Source organism: Hesperophylax consimilis, chromosome 28 (assembly GCF_061612785.1).
Source record: "Hesperophylax consimilis isolate HC1 chromosome 28, BYU_Hcon_1.0, whole genome shotgun sequence".
Taxonomy (NCBI): domain Eukaryota; kingdom Metazoa; phylum Arthropoda; class Insecta; order Trichoptera; family Limnephilidae; genus Hesperophylax; species Hesperophylax consimilis.
The window spans coordinates 575,215-594,170 of record NC_142863.1 but is presented as its reverse complement, the minus strand read 5'-3'; the positions used below and the strand labels follow the sequence as shown (position 1 = coordinate 594,170).

General features: G+C 40.1%; 4 protein-coding genes across 8 annotated transcripts in view; 3 read left to right on the top strand and 1 right to left on the bottom strand.

The window, feature by feature from the left end:
• Positions 1-3,507, top strand: part of cora (erythrocyte membrane protein band 4.1 like coracle) — a 143,229-nt gene extending 139,722 nt beyond the window's left edge. For all 5 annotated transcript variants that reach the window (XM_089648687.1, XM_089648689.1, XM_089648688.1 and 2 more), the window contains one exon: positions 854-3,507. The gene's annotated coding sequence lies outside the window, so the exon portion shown is untranslated. The remainder of the gene's footprint in view (positions 1-853) is intronic.
• Positions 3,508-4,148: 641 nt separating this feature from the next.
• EndoG (endonuclease G, mitochondrial) lies at positions 4,149-14,577 on the bottom strand. Its single transcript, XM_089648803.1, has 6 exons — positions 14,138-14,577; positions 12,085-12,287; positions 11,230-11,353; positions 8,257-8,399; positions 7,187-7,337; positions 4,149-6,040 (listed from the first exon to the last, which is right to left on the bottom strand). Exons 1-6 carry the CDS (start codon positions 14,387-14,389, stop codon positions 5,945-5,947), a joined length of 969 nt encoding a protein of 322 aa, XP_089504929.1. The 5' UTR covers positions 14,390-14,577; the 3' UTR covers positions 4,149-5,944.
• A 297-nt stretch (positions 14,578-14,874) lies between these two features.
• On the top strand, positions 14,875-16,996 carry PheRS-m (Phenylalanyl-tRNA synthetase, mitochondrial). The gene is made up of 2 exons (XM_089648802.1): positions 14,875-15,032; positions 15,134-16,996. Exon 2 carries the CDS (start codon positions 15,141-15,143, stop codon positions 16,437-16,439), a length of 1,299 nt encoding a protein of 432 aa, XP_089504928.1. The 5' UTR covers positions 14,875-15,032; positions 15,134-15,140; the 3' UTR covers positions 16,440-16,996.
• Positions 16,997-18,302: 1,306 nt separating this feature from the next.
• On the top strand, positions 18,303-18,810 carry LOC149409993 (dynein axonemal assembly factor 19). Its single transcript, XM_089648921.1, has 2 exons — positions 18,303-18,445; positions 18,681-18,810. The coding sequence occupies exons 1-2, from the start codon at positions 18,303-18,305 to the stop codon at positions 18,808-18,810; spliced, it is 273 nt and encodes a 90-aa protein (XP_089505047.1).
• The last annotated feature ends 146 nt before the right edge of the window (positions 18,811-18,956 follow it).

Here is an 18,956-nt window from a genome sequence, read left to right as displayed (position 1 = left end):
AAATAAAAAATAAGATAGGTTTATCTAAAAAGACGCTGTCTAGATTGCATTTAGTTCGGGTTGAATCTTGCGATCATACATAAAGATAGTTAGTTGCCAATAAAAATGTGCGGTGAAAAAATGAAGACAATGTTGGAAGTTCTTATTTGAAGTATGATACAGTTAAACGTGACCGAAGGGGATAGGGTCCCATTAGCTCAGTGGTAGAGCGGTGCCCCGGCAAGGTAAGGGTCCTGGGTTCGAGTCCTAGATGTGACCGTATCCTTTTCTGATTTTTCTGTTTCAAAGTTTCGTTTAGAAATCACTAATATTGTCTTCAATAATTAAATATTACAATTTGAGGTTTTACTCAATAAAGTTATTCCAAAAATAAATTTTTAAAAAAATAAAAAATGTTTCAATTTATTTCATTAATAAAATGGTGCCACAAAGTGAATTTGCAAAATTTGAAGAAATTCTAACGGCCTATGGTTTATAATTTAAAACACAAATAAATAACGTAGCACATTAACATAGGAGATATTTGCTCTACCTTTTGATAAAAACAAAATTATTATTCAGTTTGATTGGGTCAAGCCTCAAATCCAATATTAAGTTTAGTATGAAAAAGGCCGCGCAGCTGTTCCTCTTGAGCCATTTAGTGGAATGCCTACAATTGAGAAAAAATGTACTCAATAAAGGGACACAGCCAATCAACCCACCATTGTGCATTAGCGACCGTGCACAGTCTGTTCCTGGTGTTGCTCACTACCATCCCTTAATAAGCTCCTGGCGGTCGATTGACACCATGTTACGGACTATCACCGCATCTTCATATTGAATAAACTGTTAACCTATTAATATATGTTTTCAGGTTTAACTAGTGCCAGCCATCACTGCCTGTGTTCACAGCCTCTTGGTCCATTACAATCATCTTTTCTCCGCGGCGTCGATCCAACCGACCGACCAATCAATCAACCTACCGACCGACTGACGTGTGTAATATACAAAGCTCTCTGCCTCTGCGATGTTGCATCACCCAGCATTATATTACTTCAACCATCGCATGGAATACACCAGACGGTTCTATAAAATCCAATATTGTAGAATTGTCCGTATGAATTAATCGTTGGTGATAATCAACCGATCTCTGCTTTTAATTTGCGGTACAGCTTGACACGGCTAATTTTGCAGTCGGCCGGAAGACGAAATGAATAAAGTAAAAATATAAATGGAAAACCAAACATTATTCTCAAAGTAAATTATGTTATTATTATTAAATACGTGTTGTGTACCTCTAATATGGTAGCGTCGCCGCGAGCTGTAAAGTTATCCGTGCCAAGCCGCAGTTCTCGTGTATTCTACAAATCGATGTGTTGAAAATATTCTTAATTTTATTTTGTCCATTTGCATTGCATTTTATTGTTCTAAGTAAGGATCATTTCGTAGTTTGTAAGTTTGCGGGAGAAAGTTAAACTGTTGACAAATGATATTTATAAATGAAACAATACAATTGGTATTTGACAGGTTGGAGGAGATATATATATATATATTATATTCTATATGACTATGTTGTAAATAGGCGCAAATTTTATATAAAGGTATAGTTGGATGTTAGAAAAGTGCGTTTGGGCGAAAGGTCACGCCAGCTACGTTGGGTGTTGTATAAAGGGAGTTCGCTTCTAGCTTCTGTGTTAGGCTACTCTTTCATCTCCTCGTCTCCCGGCAGAATTCCAACCGCGGCAACTATTATATATTATTTCAAAAGAATTTATTCATTTCGTTGCCCGAATGCATTACTGTCAGATGTTTTTATTAACATATTAAATCTGCTACAATTGCAGGTTGGGGAGTTTCCACATTAAAATGGGGTCAAACGCTGAACCGAAATGGACCGAAAATTAGAGTTTAATTTGGAAAGCTGTTCAAATGTTTTCACATTAAACTCATTATATATTTATTCTAAATTTTTATTTTGATTGTTAATCAAATGTGACGAGACGGACCTAAAGAACTCAACTTTATACTTTGATTATCTCTAAATGGCATTTTTGAGTTGAGTCGGTAATGCATTCTTACGGCGATATTATCTTTACAGTAATTATATTTTTAGAGTAGTTTTTCTCTTTCGTTATCGATTTCAATTTATTTTTGTACGTAGATTTAGAGCGCTACTTCTCTTTGCATAATGATGTCAATTAGCCAGTAGTTGGAATCCTCAGTGTCGCTAGGGTGTCGCCAACTAGTTCAGCATCGCCAGCTTGGCATCGCTAGCTCGGTGTCACCGGTTCAGCATCGCCAGCTTGGCATCGCTAACTCGGTATCACCGGTTCAGCATCGCCAGCTAGGTGTCACCAGCTCGGTATCGCCAGATTGACATTGCTAGCTCGGTGTTGCCAGCTACCCAGTAGTAACCAGACGGCACGGTTTTGCCAGCTAGCGCAGCCGGCAGCCATAGCTTCCGGGCCGGCCGGGGCAGAATCTCGTCGCAGACGGACATTCCACTCCATCGAGAGTTCTCCATTTGTTCAACAACAAAAAAAACGTACTCTGATTTCCAGAATGTTTTTTTATTTATAATTTTAATCATTAAGCTCCCTTCATTAAAGTAGAGCGCTTAAGGCATCGAAGTGTACCCGGCAATTGATATAGATCAACTAGACGGAGAAAGTGGTCCCACGTCAAATAACCAATTTCACTCTTTATTTTAAATTTTTGCTCAATTAATTGTTCCTCGACAACCTGTCCAAATTAAAGATGTATGTGACGAGGGAGGGACAAATTAATAAATTGTCACACTAACTGTCGTAGCTAGCGGAGTGGGTTCCAATTAATTTAGAACTCTTTGCCAATTCTATTGGACAACTTTTGACTGGAATTCCTTGTATGAATGAGATCAGTTTTGGTATTACAGGCGCCCGTCTATATGTCCTATATCAATAGCCGCAAACGACCGGGAGAGGAGGTACACTGCTACACTGAGAAGTGTATTTATTTTCTTGTTAAAGAATAATTTTAAGAAGTTTGTATGTTTAACGACACAGTACTATTTTAGTAGAGACGGCACCGCACTCTTCCCACGGGAGATAATAATACTATAGTTTCATGCAAAATTTCCGGATAAACTCCAAATCAGAAAATATTGTATTATAATAATAATAATTGGGGATAAAAAGATAAAAGACTGTTTGTTTGTTCGTCCATCGTATGATTGGACGAATCGCAGTATATTTGGATCAATTAGACTCCGACATATATAATATATGTGCTGACGACATATGGTCAGCCCCACTCTGCATATTTCACACGAGAGCGTAGCTTTCTTATTTTATATTAAGGACATTTTACGAAAATAATATATTTCTACAATATTTTTTTTATTGGATATTTCCGTATTAAGCTTATTTTTATTTGTACGATTAAGTGTTGTTTTTTTTTTATACTTAGTTTGTCAGTTCTTCTTCTTACATTTGTGTATAAACTGGAAATACATTTATATACATCTCTGCTGAGTCAGAATAAACTTAACTCTGTGTTTTATTTGCATCGCCAACGCCCCTACCTTATTGTACAAAACTTGTGAGCGAAATAAAGTGCAGTCGTACATTGACTGCCGAAGAGCGCACATTGAAATAACCAGACTCTGCGCACAAAAGTAAAGTTCTAAGTAAGGGAATGGACTTTTCTGCGCACTCTGAATGTTCATTTTTAACTGAACAGAATACATTACTAAAATCTCAAATGTTTCTAGAAGAATCCCTCGGGAAGTTATTAATTCATCGTCTAGAAAAATAAAAACCGGGTCTTACCGATAAATTAATAGTTGAAAAGTTTTATAAAATTTACAAACCATTTTACATAAAATATTTTAATGGTAAGGTCCTGTTTTTATTAATCTTAAATATAAATAACTTACATTTGCAGGGATCCCTCTAGAAACATTTGAGATTTTAGTAATACATTCATCAGAAATAGTCAGGGGAAATCCACATTATAAGGGTATTGTGTCACCTTAAAAGGGAGACAGTCATGCCGTCTGCCCGCTCCTCTTTCCCTCGTGGGAGCAGTTCAATTGTTTTGTATAAAAGTTCTCGTAGTAACTTTATTGAAATCAGAGAGTGATATTAATTAAAAGATATTTGTATTCAATAAATAACAATAACAGGACATCTTAATAATATTATTAATATACAATGTATTTACAAATCACATCTACAAAACGGACATAATAACAATACTCGATGATATTTGCAATTTAATATTGTCAACAAACCAACAAAAAACTTACATAAGGTGATCGGGTATCTCATTAAAATGACAATACAACTACAAAAAGTGATATAAATTCATGAAAAGTAGGTTACATAGGTAACTGTTGACGCAACTATTAATCTTTCCGGGAGTATGCACGCTAATGGACGACGGTACACACTTTCGCCAAAGGAGTATGGACAGCTATGGACGACAGGGGTTGCATATTCATATTTGATGCATATTCTGTAAATATGCATTGTATTGCTATCTATGGGCATATTACTGTTACTTTATACCAATTTTAAACATTTTACATCATTATCGACAAAGATATTGGCTGTTATTTATTTTGCATTCTATCATAAAATTTAATCAAATAATATATTTTTTAATTTTTGTAAAAAAAACTCACTCCCCAGAGCACGGCCAGCATTACATAACTTACTCCCGGAAAGGTCTTCCTTTAACATTGTCCTTGCATTTTTTTCAACCTATTTTTACCTACAAGTACCTATCATTATCTGACTATACCCACGTGTGTGTGTGTGTGTGACATTTTACAACAATAAAAGTGATTGTCAAACCAGTAGTTTTTATTGATGGAGCCTGTTTGACGAACATCTATTGTTATTAGTGCTGTTATTAATATCGACTCAGGGTAGAAGGCCTGTGCAGTGAACATAATTCAGTTCCCTCAGTGTGTTTCGTATCCAACCTGGATGTTATGGAAGCTTGTGCGTGAAATCATATCTCCTGTGAGTGAAATCACACCATCATCATCCTTGAAGAACATCAAAGGGGTAAGTCGGATTCTTTCCTTACTCCATGTTCACCATCTCCAACCATAGTTGTGTCAACTTCAAAGTTCACAATTAACATTTTACAGTCCTCTCTTGATCCACCTATTGCGATCACAGGTAACTATTAAACCTAGTTTTTGTTTCATCACTTTTAATGTATATCACTTTTCAAAGGTGTGTAGAATTTTCATTTTAATGAAATATCATGGAACCATTACATACAGTTCTAGAGTTCCACGGGCTGGAACCAGCGTTTCTACTGCACTCCTAATGTAGGGGACTAAACCTTCATTTTCATTCATCGATTCATCTATGGTGGCAATGGCCTTAGGCCGTGTGTATGTATATTTAAAAATACATAGATTTCAGAATTTTTTCCTCACTATCTAAAGTGAATAAATTAACTGGCTTTGCCAGCTATTTTTTTTATTGGATTTTATCTAGTAGTTCAGGCAGTAGCCATTTTTATATTTTGAGCAGAGATTTTTGTGTTTAATCTCCACCGAACTTTTGGTATGCAGTGTGTATTCATTTTATGTGAAACATAATGTTCTTTCAAATGAAAGTAATAACTTTTAAACTATTGAAAAATTGGTCTGAAAGGGTTAATGGGAGAAGGGTCTGAACCACAACCACAGAGAAGTTTTTTACAGGAACTGGATTATTGTCAGGAATAAGGCGATACGTGGGAGTTAGCACAACGGGTCTAATGCCAGATTGCTTACGGAAGTTAGAAAGAATAGGTCTAGAGAATTTGAGTCAATGAATTGGAATTTGTAAAATAACATATTGCAATAATTATTATTTAACATAAGGCTGCCGTTTGTCCATTGGGAAAATTGAATGATACACAGATGATGGCGCCAACCTCGTTCTTAAGGATTTGGAAGATATGTATGTACAAAGAAGTTCTACTGTTTTTTCCCGTTGATGGACAACAGTTTGTTTCTCTGGATTCTGTCAAAGAAAAGCAATCCTGACGCTCTCTCGATGGTGTCGGGTGGCACCTACAACAAATAGGTACACAATCTACAATATATTTACGCAATTATTTTTTATTTATTTTATGTTTGAAATCTATATGTAAAGAAGAGTTTCTGTGGTGGACAGGCGGCCTGGCTCTATTTTTTTTTAAAAAGCACACTTGACCTTCAAAACAACAGGAAAGTGACTTCATGACGCTGCCTCCACACACAGTAGCAAACGTGTAGTGGCCACCACCACATTGTAGCCAATCCACCAAAGCCTCCAACTCCAAATGTTCATTATCATGGCAGACATCGAAGTTAAGTTAGCTGCGGCCGCGCTCCATATTATCAGTGCCTACATTATCATAGCAGACCAAGTGTTACTGCGGCCACGCTCCATCTTATCAGTGCCTTGGATATAGAAGTAGAGATGACAACATATGAAAGTTCTTGATGAATACTTAAATAATTAATACTTGAATAATTAAATCTTCAAAAGTTCTTCACCGATTGCTTTGAAATTTTGACAAAATGTTGCATTCGAATACGTGTATGTTTTTATATACCGACATTATATAGATGTCACCTGTGACAGGTAAAAACATGCTTTTTTTAAAACAGCGCCATCTGTTCAACTTACTTTTTTTGTTGTTGTTTACTTACATATATTTTTTTTATATTACCTTATATTTTAATATACTGTTCAAATATGAACATTATATAATACATTATGGAAAAAAATTAAGTAAACAAAAATATCCCACAAAGGCAAAAACTGTTCGAGAGATTATAATAATTGATTGTGTAGTGACACATAGTTTTATGCAGGTGAAGCTTTGGGAATATTGCTTCCGCTTCATAAAGCTGAAAAAATAATTGTTATATCACTCTCCCATGATTGTTTCGATTGCCTGCCGAGCTCAGACGGCCGTGTAGAGGGCTTCGTTGGTGCAAATTGGGAAACTCCTTCGAATTGAGTGTGGTTTACTGCCTTTGGAGCGAACTCCAACGTTCCAAAACTAACCCTCTACACAATTGTCTGAATGTTCGGAGTTGGAAGTTGGCCGCTGTGTGGAGGCAGCATGAGATGTCGAAAATCCACAAAATGTCCTTTTCCCATTCCTTAATACAGAATTTTGATACTTGATGATATTTTCAAACTAAAAAATTAAAAAAAGCAATCACCCTAAAGTTGGCGAGTGGCGTGGCATCGTCGATCTTCTGGTTGGGCAGGCAGTACGCCTCCAGGTGCAGCTCCCCGCCGCCACCCTCCCCCACCACCACCTTGTAGAAGTGGGTGGGCACCGCCACGCTGTTGGCGCCTATCACCTGATACCTGCAACCCAACCCAACCCAACCATACATATTAGAAACAGAAGGATATATCAACCTGTAGGAGCCGGCAAGAATTTTCAATAAATAAAAATATATTTTTGTGTTTAACAAACCCAGCAGAAGGCAAAATGAATGAATAAGGTCGACACTGCTATTGCAGTGCTTCATGACATGTGTGGGCAGAATTCTCCAACACTGCAAATGCAGGGCTTCGGTTCCTAAGGGTTAAAATAGATCCAACAAACTAGGCCAATGCCCGCATTATGGAAGCAACATCACCACCCGAGTGATGGCTACCCAATGAATAATGAATATGATAATTCTATTCTATTCTACTCAAAATTATGCACGGCTGAATCGAATTCGAACATCTGAAAATCTCCATCGCTCGAGTGGATAATGATACAAATAGGAATAATATTAACGCTGGAAATGATAAATGGTTAAAGCCCCATACTGCTAAATGGCGCTTTACCCATGACATTAGGAACATCTAGACATGTTATTTATTTATTTATGAATAGTATACATAACTGAACTGCCTCCATTAGCATTCTGGGCAAAGAGGAATACATACGGTAGTTAGTCCCAGCAAATCTGCACTGAAATAAATCCTCACTTCTACAATTACATAGTGGAATCTGAAAGCTTATTGTCTCACATAATGAACAAATACACTTACGTTTCCAGTTTATTCACAATTCAAACATTCCTTCATATTTGACAAAGATAGAAATTCAAAGAATATATAATATGAACGAAATAGATATAGGACCGGGCAGCATTTGCGTACTTGCGGGGAATACTAAAATCTATCACGGGTGTGATTGAGATGACAAGATGTCTCCTAGGCGATGGGAATAAATAGGACAAGGGAAGTAAGATAAAAAAATATAATTTAAAAAGTTAGGTCAGGTTACCTGACATATGTTTTTCCGTCCCCCTCTTTGCGTGGCAGGTACAGGCACCCCGTACAGACGTACACATTGGCGTACTTGCTGGTCAGCTTGCGGACATACTTCTCAAGTTCATTCCACTTGTGTCGGTTGAATCCCACACCCACCTTAAACGCAATATAACATTATGAGTGACAAACAAACACTGTCAATGTGTTTGCATATAATTTGACAACAAGCAGATTAATCATTTGGTTTTGCGCAATCTAATATTCAATGGAACCACACAAGACTCCCAACTGCTCCCTGCTAACCAGAGACAGTGAGACTATGGCATCCCCAATTCTGGTATGTTGTGAAGGAGATGGGAAAGACGAAGGTGGGGAAGTATCTAGCACGGCTAAAATCATTTCACTTACTGCACTTGCATAGTTCAAGTACTTAGATGTTATTATAGATGATCAACTGCGCTGGGTGGCACATATCAATTATATTACAAAAAGACTTATGCTACATTTTCAGATCTCTCAGATCTATCCTTAACCTAAAAACATTAAAATGTGTCTACTTTGTACTCTTTCAACCAATTGCTACATATGGGATTGTGGGATGGGGAGGTTGTGCATCTTCAACTCTCCGTCCCATGATTTTAACTCAAAAACTATTGCTAAGGATAATATTCAAATGTCACCCGTCACACCCATCAGAGCCACTTTTCAAAAAATTTATAATCCTAGATATTCGTCAATTATACATTATCTTATATACATATCGAAAAAAAATATCATCAAAAAAACACAACAAAATATTCATACGCATTACTCGTCACACCTAAAATGTGTAATTCCTCCAACAAAATCAGCATTTACCCAGCGACAATTATCCTATATTGCTCCCAAGATATTCAATTAACTCAATATAGATACCAGAAAATCGGAAACTGAACATCTTTATATAAAAATATTCAGAATTGGCTATTGGTAAAGGAAAGGAACTATTGCAAAGAATGTCTCGTGTCATTAAATTAAATTAACTGCTCTTTTATTCCATTCTATTCATATGTTTTCTTCTTATTTTTATTTTTGTATCTTTTTTTCTCTCTCTTATTTTTGTATATCCTAACATCTTAACATTGTAATCTAAAGAAATATGGCTACCATAATACGGGCATATGCCTAGCATGGTATGCGTCCCGGAAACTATGCAGCCCGGAAAACACTGGTCTGAGGCAGTCAACTCTTAGATCAGCAACATCATCAGCTGTAGGCAGACTGATAGAACCTAAACGCAAGCCAAATACTAAGTTTGGTGATCGCGCTTTCGGAGCATCTGGGCCGAAGGCTTGGAATAAACTCCCTCCGGAACTAAGATCCATAACAAGTCCAACAGAATTCAGGTCTAAACTAAAAACTTACCTTTTTAAGCTGTCGCACCCTTAAATTAAATATACCATTCCTAAGAGAAAGCCAGCTATATTCAATGTTCCAATTAAGTCCTAAATCCTGCATCTAAATTTCGCTAATAAACAATTAGATAATGTTAATTAAGTGTTAATCTCAAGTGACCTACCAGGTAAGTATTGTACTGTATATTATCTCCATAAATAGTTAAGTAATAACATAGATCACTGTAGAAATGTATTACATATGTAGCAGAAGAATCCAGATTAATCCATTGAATAATTAATAATAAACCGCTCGACCTACTTAGTACCTACTCCCGAGCTACGCAGCCGGAATCGTAAACAAAACAAGCAACCTACTACAAGTCAGTCTGGCATATTACGACAACTCGCCAGAAGGTTCGAGTCTACCGCCTAGGCATAATTGCCGCGCCGCCGAAACTTCGCGAAAGGTCCAAACCGAGCGAGTGGCCTCGATTTAGTTGCAATCCATCTACCTACTGTTGCCGTCGGCCGTGTAGTATAAATATGCCCGACGCAGCGAGTCAGTCAGTCAGTCATCAATCTGCCGCCAACGATTTACTAATCTCACGAGTGACGATCGGTGCGCCCCCGCGCCCCCCGCGAAGGACGAGATACCCGGCTTCGCCCGTACCATCATGGACTCTATCGGGACATCATCTTAGCGCCTTGGCCCAGATCGCCGTCCCTGGCCAGCGCTACTCGGATTACAAGCGCCCTGGTTCCATCGTCTCTGACCAGCGCTTCTTCCACGCCACCATGAAAACCACGAGGACACGCAGCATCCTCACTGGTCTACGCCGCTCCCGCTCAACTGCCTACAAGGTCCGCCGCACCTTCGGCTTTCCGTCAGCACTGGAGTATTGATTCCCCAGATCGCCAGTGCCTGACAGTCATCGAGTCCGGTCTCAACGCGCCGTCGCCAACTACCGCCTAGACCACATCACCGCAGCAACCGGAGTATTCAACATCTGTCCTACATCATCTCCTCGTCACGGCAACTGACTCAATAAACACAGTGACCTTCACGACACGCCTTTTATTTTGTGCCTCACACCACTGATCCCCAAACATATAAGTTTGTACAGCGCCCTTGAGGTGATTTTGCACAAAAACGGCGCTATACAAGTCATCCAATTATTATTATTATTTATGGTGGCTGTAGAAAACAAAAAACTGTACCTAATCATTTAAATTTTTATGAATAAAAAAAAATGTTTTAAGATTGCTAGTGAATGACACAGATGTGTCGAAACTGTTAGCAAATAAATTGAAATCAAATAACAAATGTACATGTGAAATAAAACTCTCTTAGCTAGTATTAAATTTAACCTGTGGCATAGATAAAGCAGCTTGGTAGTTGAAGGAATTTCGGTCGATGAAGGAATTGTATATTTGGTGGGATTAGTAGCTGTATGGACAAGTGCGTTGGGTTCCCGCCTGGATGTCGCGAGTATAATCCTCCAACTACCCGAGTCCTTCGTCATTGCACAATCACATTTTGCACTTATCATGATGGTATCAGGAGGAATTCAATTATAGCCACCTTACTCTTAACCTGGGAAAGTACGAACCTGGGGTGCCATGTTACTGAGCAGGAAAGTCTGATCCACGTGCTTCTGGTTGAGGCGGTGGTTTCCCGCCGCGGCCAGATGTCCGCGGTCAAACCCCGAGCCCTTGTAGTCGCTGTTCTCTGACCTGCGACAAACACAGCTAGGTTTCATTATAGGTGTTTCAAACTTTTGTCACATTTGACATCGCCACATTCAACATTATTACATTTAAGATTTTCACATTTGACATTGTTATTGATCGACCTTGTCACTTTTCTATATCATCACATTTGATATGGTCACAAGCAACATAGTCCTTTTCTATATCGTCACATTTGATATGGTCACAAGCAACATAGTCCTTTTCTACATCGTCACATTTGACATCATCACAATTCAGTAATTACTGTCATTTTGTTGTCTGGCATTTGAATGGTCCGGTTAAACGACGATTCTAGGGCTGTTTTAGATTTGAACAAATTAGGATAAGACAAGCACAAGTGTCATGTAGTTATGCTTGTCAGCTGGCTGCTATTGCACGCGTTGCTAAAATTTTATGAAAGCTGAATCGGTGTTCAACGGTTAAAAAAAAAATTATGCTTAGGACGGGTTGGTTGTTCCAAAGAAATCGAACAATTCATCAAATTTCAAAGTTAAAATTCAGGTTTTGTGAAAGTTCTGTTATTATTTTACCATGGGCCAGTTGTTTCACAGTGCTTGGATAGTAACAGAACTTGAATAGGAATTTCACAGAACTTGAGTATTAACTTTGAAATTTAAATCAAATTCTGTGAACCAACCCGTCCTTAGTGAAATAAAATGGCAGAAATAAGAATGAATGACGAATAAAGGTGTAGGTGTAGTCAGGAAAGTTACCTGAAGAAGGGGTGCACGCTCTCGTCGGTGTGGAAGTCGCAGAGGGCACGGTCGACCCCGGTGGCGGGCTTGACGGCCTCGCGCGTGAGGTGCTCAAACACCCAGTGCGCAACGCGATTGCGCCGGTCGTACGACAGCACGTAGTTCTCCAGCGAGCGCACATTGTCCAGGCCCGGGAAGCCATACTTCATTATTTGAGACACCTGCAAACAACGCAAATAAAAATTTAATAAAATAATAGTACGTACCCGACAGACTTTTCAGGTTATTCCTGAGCATATTTGGAGTAAAAATGTATGTCATTTTGCTGCCCGATAATTGTTCCATCACACTTGTAGTATATATACTCTCAGAATGGCCCTGATCCACCAGACCACCAAACCACGAAGACCATCTTTCAGAATCGAAAAAATGCTTGAAATAGCTTTAGCCGGTTTGGTGACTGTTTCACATATAATTTAATTTAAAAGAGCACAGTAAATTTTGCACCTCGACCCATAGAGCTAGGTACTCTAGGTATTGAACTGATGAAAGACCACCATTGCAAGTTTATTTGTCTAATCCTTCAGTCACTCACACTACTTACGCCCCTCGGTGTTGGGACATCGCACCGTGAAGGTGAATTTTGATCCGTGGATTTGACTGTCCCTGCTGGACTACCCTTCGAGGTCCCTGGTTGTCCCCAGCTGACTCTTTAAGTCCCTGGTTTCCTCCAGCAGCCCTTTCCTCCCCCCGGTCGCCTCCAGGGGTCCCCGGTTTTGCCCGTCCAGTCTCCCATGCCCCTGGCTGAGAGCTCTGGTTGGACCCCTGCTTCTCCTTTTTCAATTTCCTCCTCGCAGCTCCACTGAGTTTCTTCCTGATGCATAGTTTTTTAATGTCATCTGACAGGGAGTTCACCCATCTCCCTCAGTGGTAGCCGTTGGAGGACTCTCCTTTATGTCCCCCCTTCTCTACCGGTTTCTCGAGGGATTGTGGAGGTTCTTATTGGAGTAAGTTTCCAGGTATCTCAGAGGTCCCACTTTGCTTGGGTTCCTTGAAGGCCCCGCGAGGGAAGAGTCACCGGTGTGGACTCATCGCTCCTCTCCACTTCATCTTGATTTCCTGAAGGCCCCTCAACGATGTTATTTTTTGTGTTTTTACAGTCTTATTTAGTCCCACGAGTATCTAGGGAATTAAAAGGTCCACCCCAGCAGAGCACCGAATGCTGGGGTAAGGTCTAAATACTAAGATGCGACCCTGTTTCTCGGAGGCACCATTCGTAACACTGTTCCCGTGTTGTTCAGCCTGAACACGGTAGCTCACACCTTGGCTTGGGATGGCTATTGCAGGTCCCGTTTCCACTCCCTGAGCGATGGGTTCGCCACACTCCCTACGCTCGAAATAGCTATTAAAATGCATTATTTTGCTTCCACGGAGACTGAAATAGATGCTCCTCTAGTTAAACTTATAGCGACACTATAATACCATAATAATGCACGCAGCACAGCCTAGAATCTTCGATACTTATACTTATACGGGTTGAACGCAGCGAGCAAAGCTTGGGAACATATTAACATTAACTAGTACTCACCAACTTTTGCGCCTGGTCTACGCCGCGCTGTCCCGTGCCGCTTGCTTGAGGCCCACTTACATCTCCGGTGTAGTGCGCCGACCAGCCTCAGCTCGCATGGCGTCGAGAACCAACTACATTGCTACGACCACACTCCTCAATACACCACCATTTATCTCCACCACCCATGGTGTCGAGCATCGGCTTGGAGAAATTCGTCATCCATTCATTTCCACCACTACGGTGTCGAACATCTCACTGGAGGACCAGGAAGATCACCAGCTGACTACAACATCAGAAGCCTCTGCCACAATAGTGTCGAGCGCATATCTATATCCCGTCGTGATACCACTCACAACTATCGAAAAATAATAAAGTAGCAGTGATACTAAATCAACATCTTTTATTGTCTCTACCTACCGTTACCCCACAAAGTGTTTTTAAAATAATTTGTAATGTCCAGCGTACTTGGATATAACAGCAAAGAGGTAATGGTTCACTCACCCTAGCAGGCCCCGCGGCTAATTCCGTGCCAGAGACAGGAGTGGCTGCCGACACCGTCCCAAATACCGGGAGACCTGGCATACTCTTCATTCCGTCCCCAGAGGAGAGAACCCCCTTAAGGATGCCCCCATCAATACTGAGGCCCCTTTCCAGGGTAGCCACTGTTCTCCGTCTTTCTAGGTAAGCCCCCGTGCAGTAGCTACCCACAGACACCCCTCCAACAGCCACACACTTCAAAACAAACCTCGACATTTTATAACCTAAAAATAACACTCGTATAAAGTGGTATTTCGACTAAAATGTCAGTGTTTGAAAACAATTATGAATAGATATTAGCTTTATTTACTCATAAAACGTTATTTAATTGGTTTTCATGGTGAATATTTTAATTAGAAGTGCAATCAAAACTTCGCAATTTGACATAACTTTGACAGTTGCCAATAAAGTTGCCATTCTTGAAACACATTTTTCACAAAATATAAAAAAATACTAGATTGAATTTATTTATGATTGAATGTTGCGATCAATATGTTGACAGACGTAATAATTTTACGATCTTCTAAAATCTGTAATATTATTAAATTGATAGTCACCATAAATAAACCACTCTATATAGTCACCATTTGGATGAATATATTATTTCAGTAGAGAATGGAGCGCACGGAATTATTGCCAGAAATAAAAACTTACTTGACCTAAATCGTAAACTACCCGCACTGCACTGCTCCGATACGATTGTTGTGCAAATACTGCAAATTTTGAAGAAGTGATAATTCATAATTTCAAATCAGCTGTTGGAGCGATGCCAGGAAGATTAGATTTTATAGAATAAAGTGCATTGTTTCAGTTTAAATATAATTAACGTCTATCGAACCGGCTTTTAGTTTACTAATCCGTAAGTATTTCATTCAACATGTACGTGCAAAACAATGCCGTACTTTCGCTGCGCAGGATTATTCGCTATATCAATTAACCTCACTTTTTTGTTTATGTCAGATTCAAGATGGGTTACAAGAGCCTAGTGAGGACGAAATCCATCCTCGTCGAGCTCGCGAAGCGTTCCTACTGCACCACCGCCCCGAACAACGACGACATCATCCAAATCAACTCCCGCTCCTATACGCCGGACGACTTCACTAATGTCTCGCCCAAGATACTGACTTACGTCAACCGCAACCTTCACCTGCAGAAGAAGCACCCGCTGTGCCTGGTGCGCGAGAAGATCGTGGACTACTTCTACAAGGGCTACCTCAACGTGAAGGGCAGCCCCGTGTTCTCGGTGTACGACCGCCTGAGTCCTGTGGTGACGGTGAAGCAGAACTTCGACGACCTTCTCATCCCCCCGGAGCATCCCTCGCGCTCCAAGAGCGACTGCTACTACGTCAACAAGAACACCCTGCTGCGGGCCCACACCACCGCGCACCAGACCGACCTCATCCGTGCCGGCCTCGACAACTTCCTCGTGGTGGGGGAGGTGTACCGGAGAGACGCCATCGACTCCACGCACTTCCCCGTCTTCCACCAGATGGACGCTTTGAGAAGCCAGACTCGCGAACAGCTGTTTCCCGATCAGCCCGACCTAGACATCTTCGAGCGCCGCGGCGGGCCTGAAGGCGGCAAGCAGCCGTGCCACACGCTGGAAGCCGTCAAAGTCATGGAGTACCAACTCAAGCACGCGCTGGTGGGCATGATCAAGTGCCTGTTCGGGGAGAACATCGACTATCGCTGGGTGGACGCCGAGTTCCCTTTCACGCAGCCGTCCTGGGAGTTGGAGGTGTTCTGGAACGGCGACTGGTTGGAGGTGTTAGGATGCGGGATCGTGCGGCAAGAGATCATGACATCGGCCGGGTCCGCCAACTGCGTGGCGTACGCTTTCGGGATGGGACTGGAGAGACTGGCGATGGCGCTGTACAACATCCCGGACATCCGCCTCTTCTGGAGCGAGGATTCGGGCTTCCTCAACCAATTCAAACCTAAAGACCCTAAACGTATTATTAAATACCGTCCCATTTCCATATTCCCGCAATGCAAGAACGACCTGTCCTTCTGGCTGCCAGACGATAAGGTGGCGAGCTACTCGGACAACGACCTGTACGACATTGTGCGCGAAACGGGAGGCGACCTGATTGAGCAGGTAGAGCTGACGGACAAGTTCATCCACCCCACGACGGGACGCTCCTCGCGCTGCTACCGCATCGTGTACCGCCACATGGAGCGCACTCTGACGCAGGAGGAGGTCAATGCTGTGCACAAAAAGATCGAGGAAGCCGTCACCACCAAACTCAAGGCTGAAATGCGGTAGTTACCCACAACTGAATGCTGTCATTTTCTCTATATATACTATTTCATTGTTTCTCATTTTCTATAACGAGTATTTATTATATTTTTAAGCGTTCAATGATTATTTTAAGCATTTAGATATAAGAATTGCTGGTACACGTTATCAAGAATTAAATACAACTTGGATACTTTAAAATTCTGCACATTATTGTGAATCAATCAATTGTCCAAAATGCTGTACTTATTTTTAAAATTTAATTTCAAGATTTCTGAAAATAATGTATTTTACTTGAACCAGTTTTTATTCCTTTATTATGTTGTTCTGTTAAATGTAATTTTAGTTATTTATATTGAATGTTGAGTAATATGAATATTAAATCTTCACAGAATAGGACGGATGGAGTCGACTGTTAAGTTTGTTAGTTGCTTTAAGAAGCATTGAGTTTATTGCCAAATTATTTCTAATACAATATTATTATTCTTCTGTTAGTGTATTCCTATTCCTAGAATGATAAATTCATAAATAAACCACGTTAACCTTAATTATTATTATTGTCACATATTATAAAAATAAAATGGTAATTTTTATTTTGCGTTTTAATTGTTGAAAGTGGTTTGAAAAAGATTTGACTCTCCCGAGAAATGGAGAAGATGTGAATGATTTTTATTTTATTAAATACAAATTAATTTCATCATCCTGTCTCGTGACATTTGTCTGCGGTCCTTCCCTATTGGCCTCCAGGCAGTCCTTCCCGTCCTGCTCCTGTCCTCTTCCACAGTCTAACCACATATTCCTCTGGGCCACTTCATTTAATTTTTAAAGAAAAACAAACATTCTCAGGTTACGAATAACCTGACAATATTTGAAAATCTACTACCTTCACAGTAAGCGGAAAATGTTGTAGTAGACGTGTTGAATTCCACTTTTATTAATTTTGCATAATTCCTAACCTTCAAACCAAAATGGAACTTTAATGCACCTTTGACCATCTCCCACCACATAAATAGTTATTTCTTGTAGTAATTAAGTTGAAACCAAGTGCTGTTTAGTTTCTTGTGTCGTGATGGAGGACTTAGCCAGCCGAGGAATTGAACTCACGATACCCAGGTGGGTCCCAGACGCGATTCCAACTCAGCCACTGAATAGTGGATTATTTCATTGATTAGCTGTTTTAATAGGTTATATAATTTGGGCCTCTCGCTTGGTGCTGTGATCTAATTTCATCTTCTCCCCTTTGTCCTATTTGGTTAGAGGCCCACCTAACCCGAATTATTATAATCTACCGATTCCATGATCTATAAATAATAATTAATATATTACCATTTGTTATTTTGGCTACTGGCATTATACCTAGCTCTCTCATTCAAAATGTAGGCGTATTAGATCTGTCAAAGAATTTATATATAAAAATGCAAAAATCAGTCATTTTAAATACCTACATGTAGGATTACGAAAGATTTTTTAATTATTTATATTGAGGGATCAGTAGGATTTATAGTTCCAGTTAGGAGTTCTATCAAGCCGAACCCTCTAATATGAAATTATCTGGAGTCGGTGAATTATTTTCCCATTTGATCTCTGGTGAGTTGACGTGTTGTTCTTGTATTTATTATGCTTGTATAATGCACTTACATAATGTGGATTGACTAGATGAACATTTGTGGAAAAGTGTGTGGAAGGGTTTAGTTTTTCCTGTGGGGAAGATTTAACACGGACATAAAGTCTATTAAATCAAATCTATTCAATATTAACTGATTGTTTCCACGGTGATAGAATTATTTAGCAAGGTATCTAGTATCCAGGTAAACAAACCTTCTGTCATTGAGTTGCTATCTCCCCTGAACACAGTATTATACGTATTAGATTTATTACAGCAGTTTGAAGATGGACAAGCCCCTGAAGATGCAGGACCTCCTGCAGTTGGAGCAGAACCTCCGCGGTACCGTTGAGCAGGACCGAAGGTACTGGAGGGTCAATGATGTGAAGTGTGACGCCATCCACACCGCCAAGACTTATGAAGAGTTCAGGTAAATATACAGAAAATAGGGACACTTTGGGTAAACTTGTTGAATTCCGCTGCATGCAAAGAAAGGCTCTTTAAAAACTGCTCTGTAATTTAATAGTAATTAAAGCGAGTTTATTCTGAGACATCTGTTCTTGTTATTTACAATAAATCAAATCCCGTAACCGTTGGTGAGTCACGCGCCCAAATAACGAGATGGGATTAAAATAATGCATACATTAAACTGTAACTCTTTGCAGTGATCGTGTGGCAGCCGCCCATCTGAAGTCTTTGGATAAAGGAGATCACATCAAGGCCGGCAGCTGCCAGGTGGTGTGGAATTCTGTGGCCCGTGGGGGGGCGGGTGGAAGTCACGGAGCGGGGAATTAATGTGGAGGTTGGAGTATTTAAACACTTGTCATGTTTGATGACCATCAAATCGACGATCGACGCCATCTTGAATTGACATTTGAACTGACATTTTCAAATGCCGATTTTTGCACAATTTCAGCTTTTGATCAATTTGTGTTCAAATG

What these genes read in the sequence shown, in the direction of transcription:
- EndoG (XM_089648803.1), bottom strand. Translation starts at nt 14,389, where the DNA reads ATGTCGAGGTTTGTTTTGAAGTGTGTGGCTGTTGGAGGGGTGTCTGTG. An exon ending in TCAGTAACATGGCACCCCAG is followed by an intron (nt 8,400 to 11,229) that starts GTTCGTACTTTC and finishes ATTGCGTTTAAG; the next exon opens with GTGGGTGTGGGATTCAACCG. An exon ending in GACGGAAAAACATATGTCAG is followed by an intron (nt 7,338 to 8,256) that starts GTAACCTGACCT and finishes GTTGGGTTGCAG; the next exon opens with GTATCAGGTGATAGGCGCCA.
- LOC149409993 (XM_089648921.1), top strand. Translation starts at nt 18,303, where the DNA reads ATGGACAAGCCCCTGAAGATGCAGGACCTCCTGCAGTTGGAGCAGAAC. An exon ending in AAGACTTATGAAGAGTTCAG is followed by an intron (nt 18,446 to 18,680) that starts GTAAATATACAG and finishes AACTCTTTGCAG; the next exon opens with TGATCGTGTGGCAGCCGCCC.
- PheRS-m (XM_089648802.1), top strand. Translation starts at nt 15,141, where the DNA reads ATGGGTTACAAGAGCCTAGTGAGGACGAAATCCATCCTCGTCGAGCTC.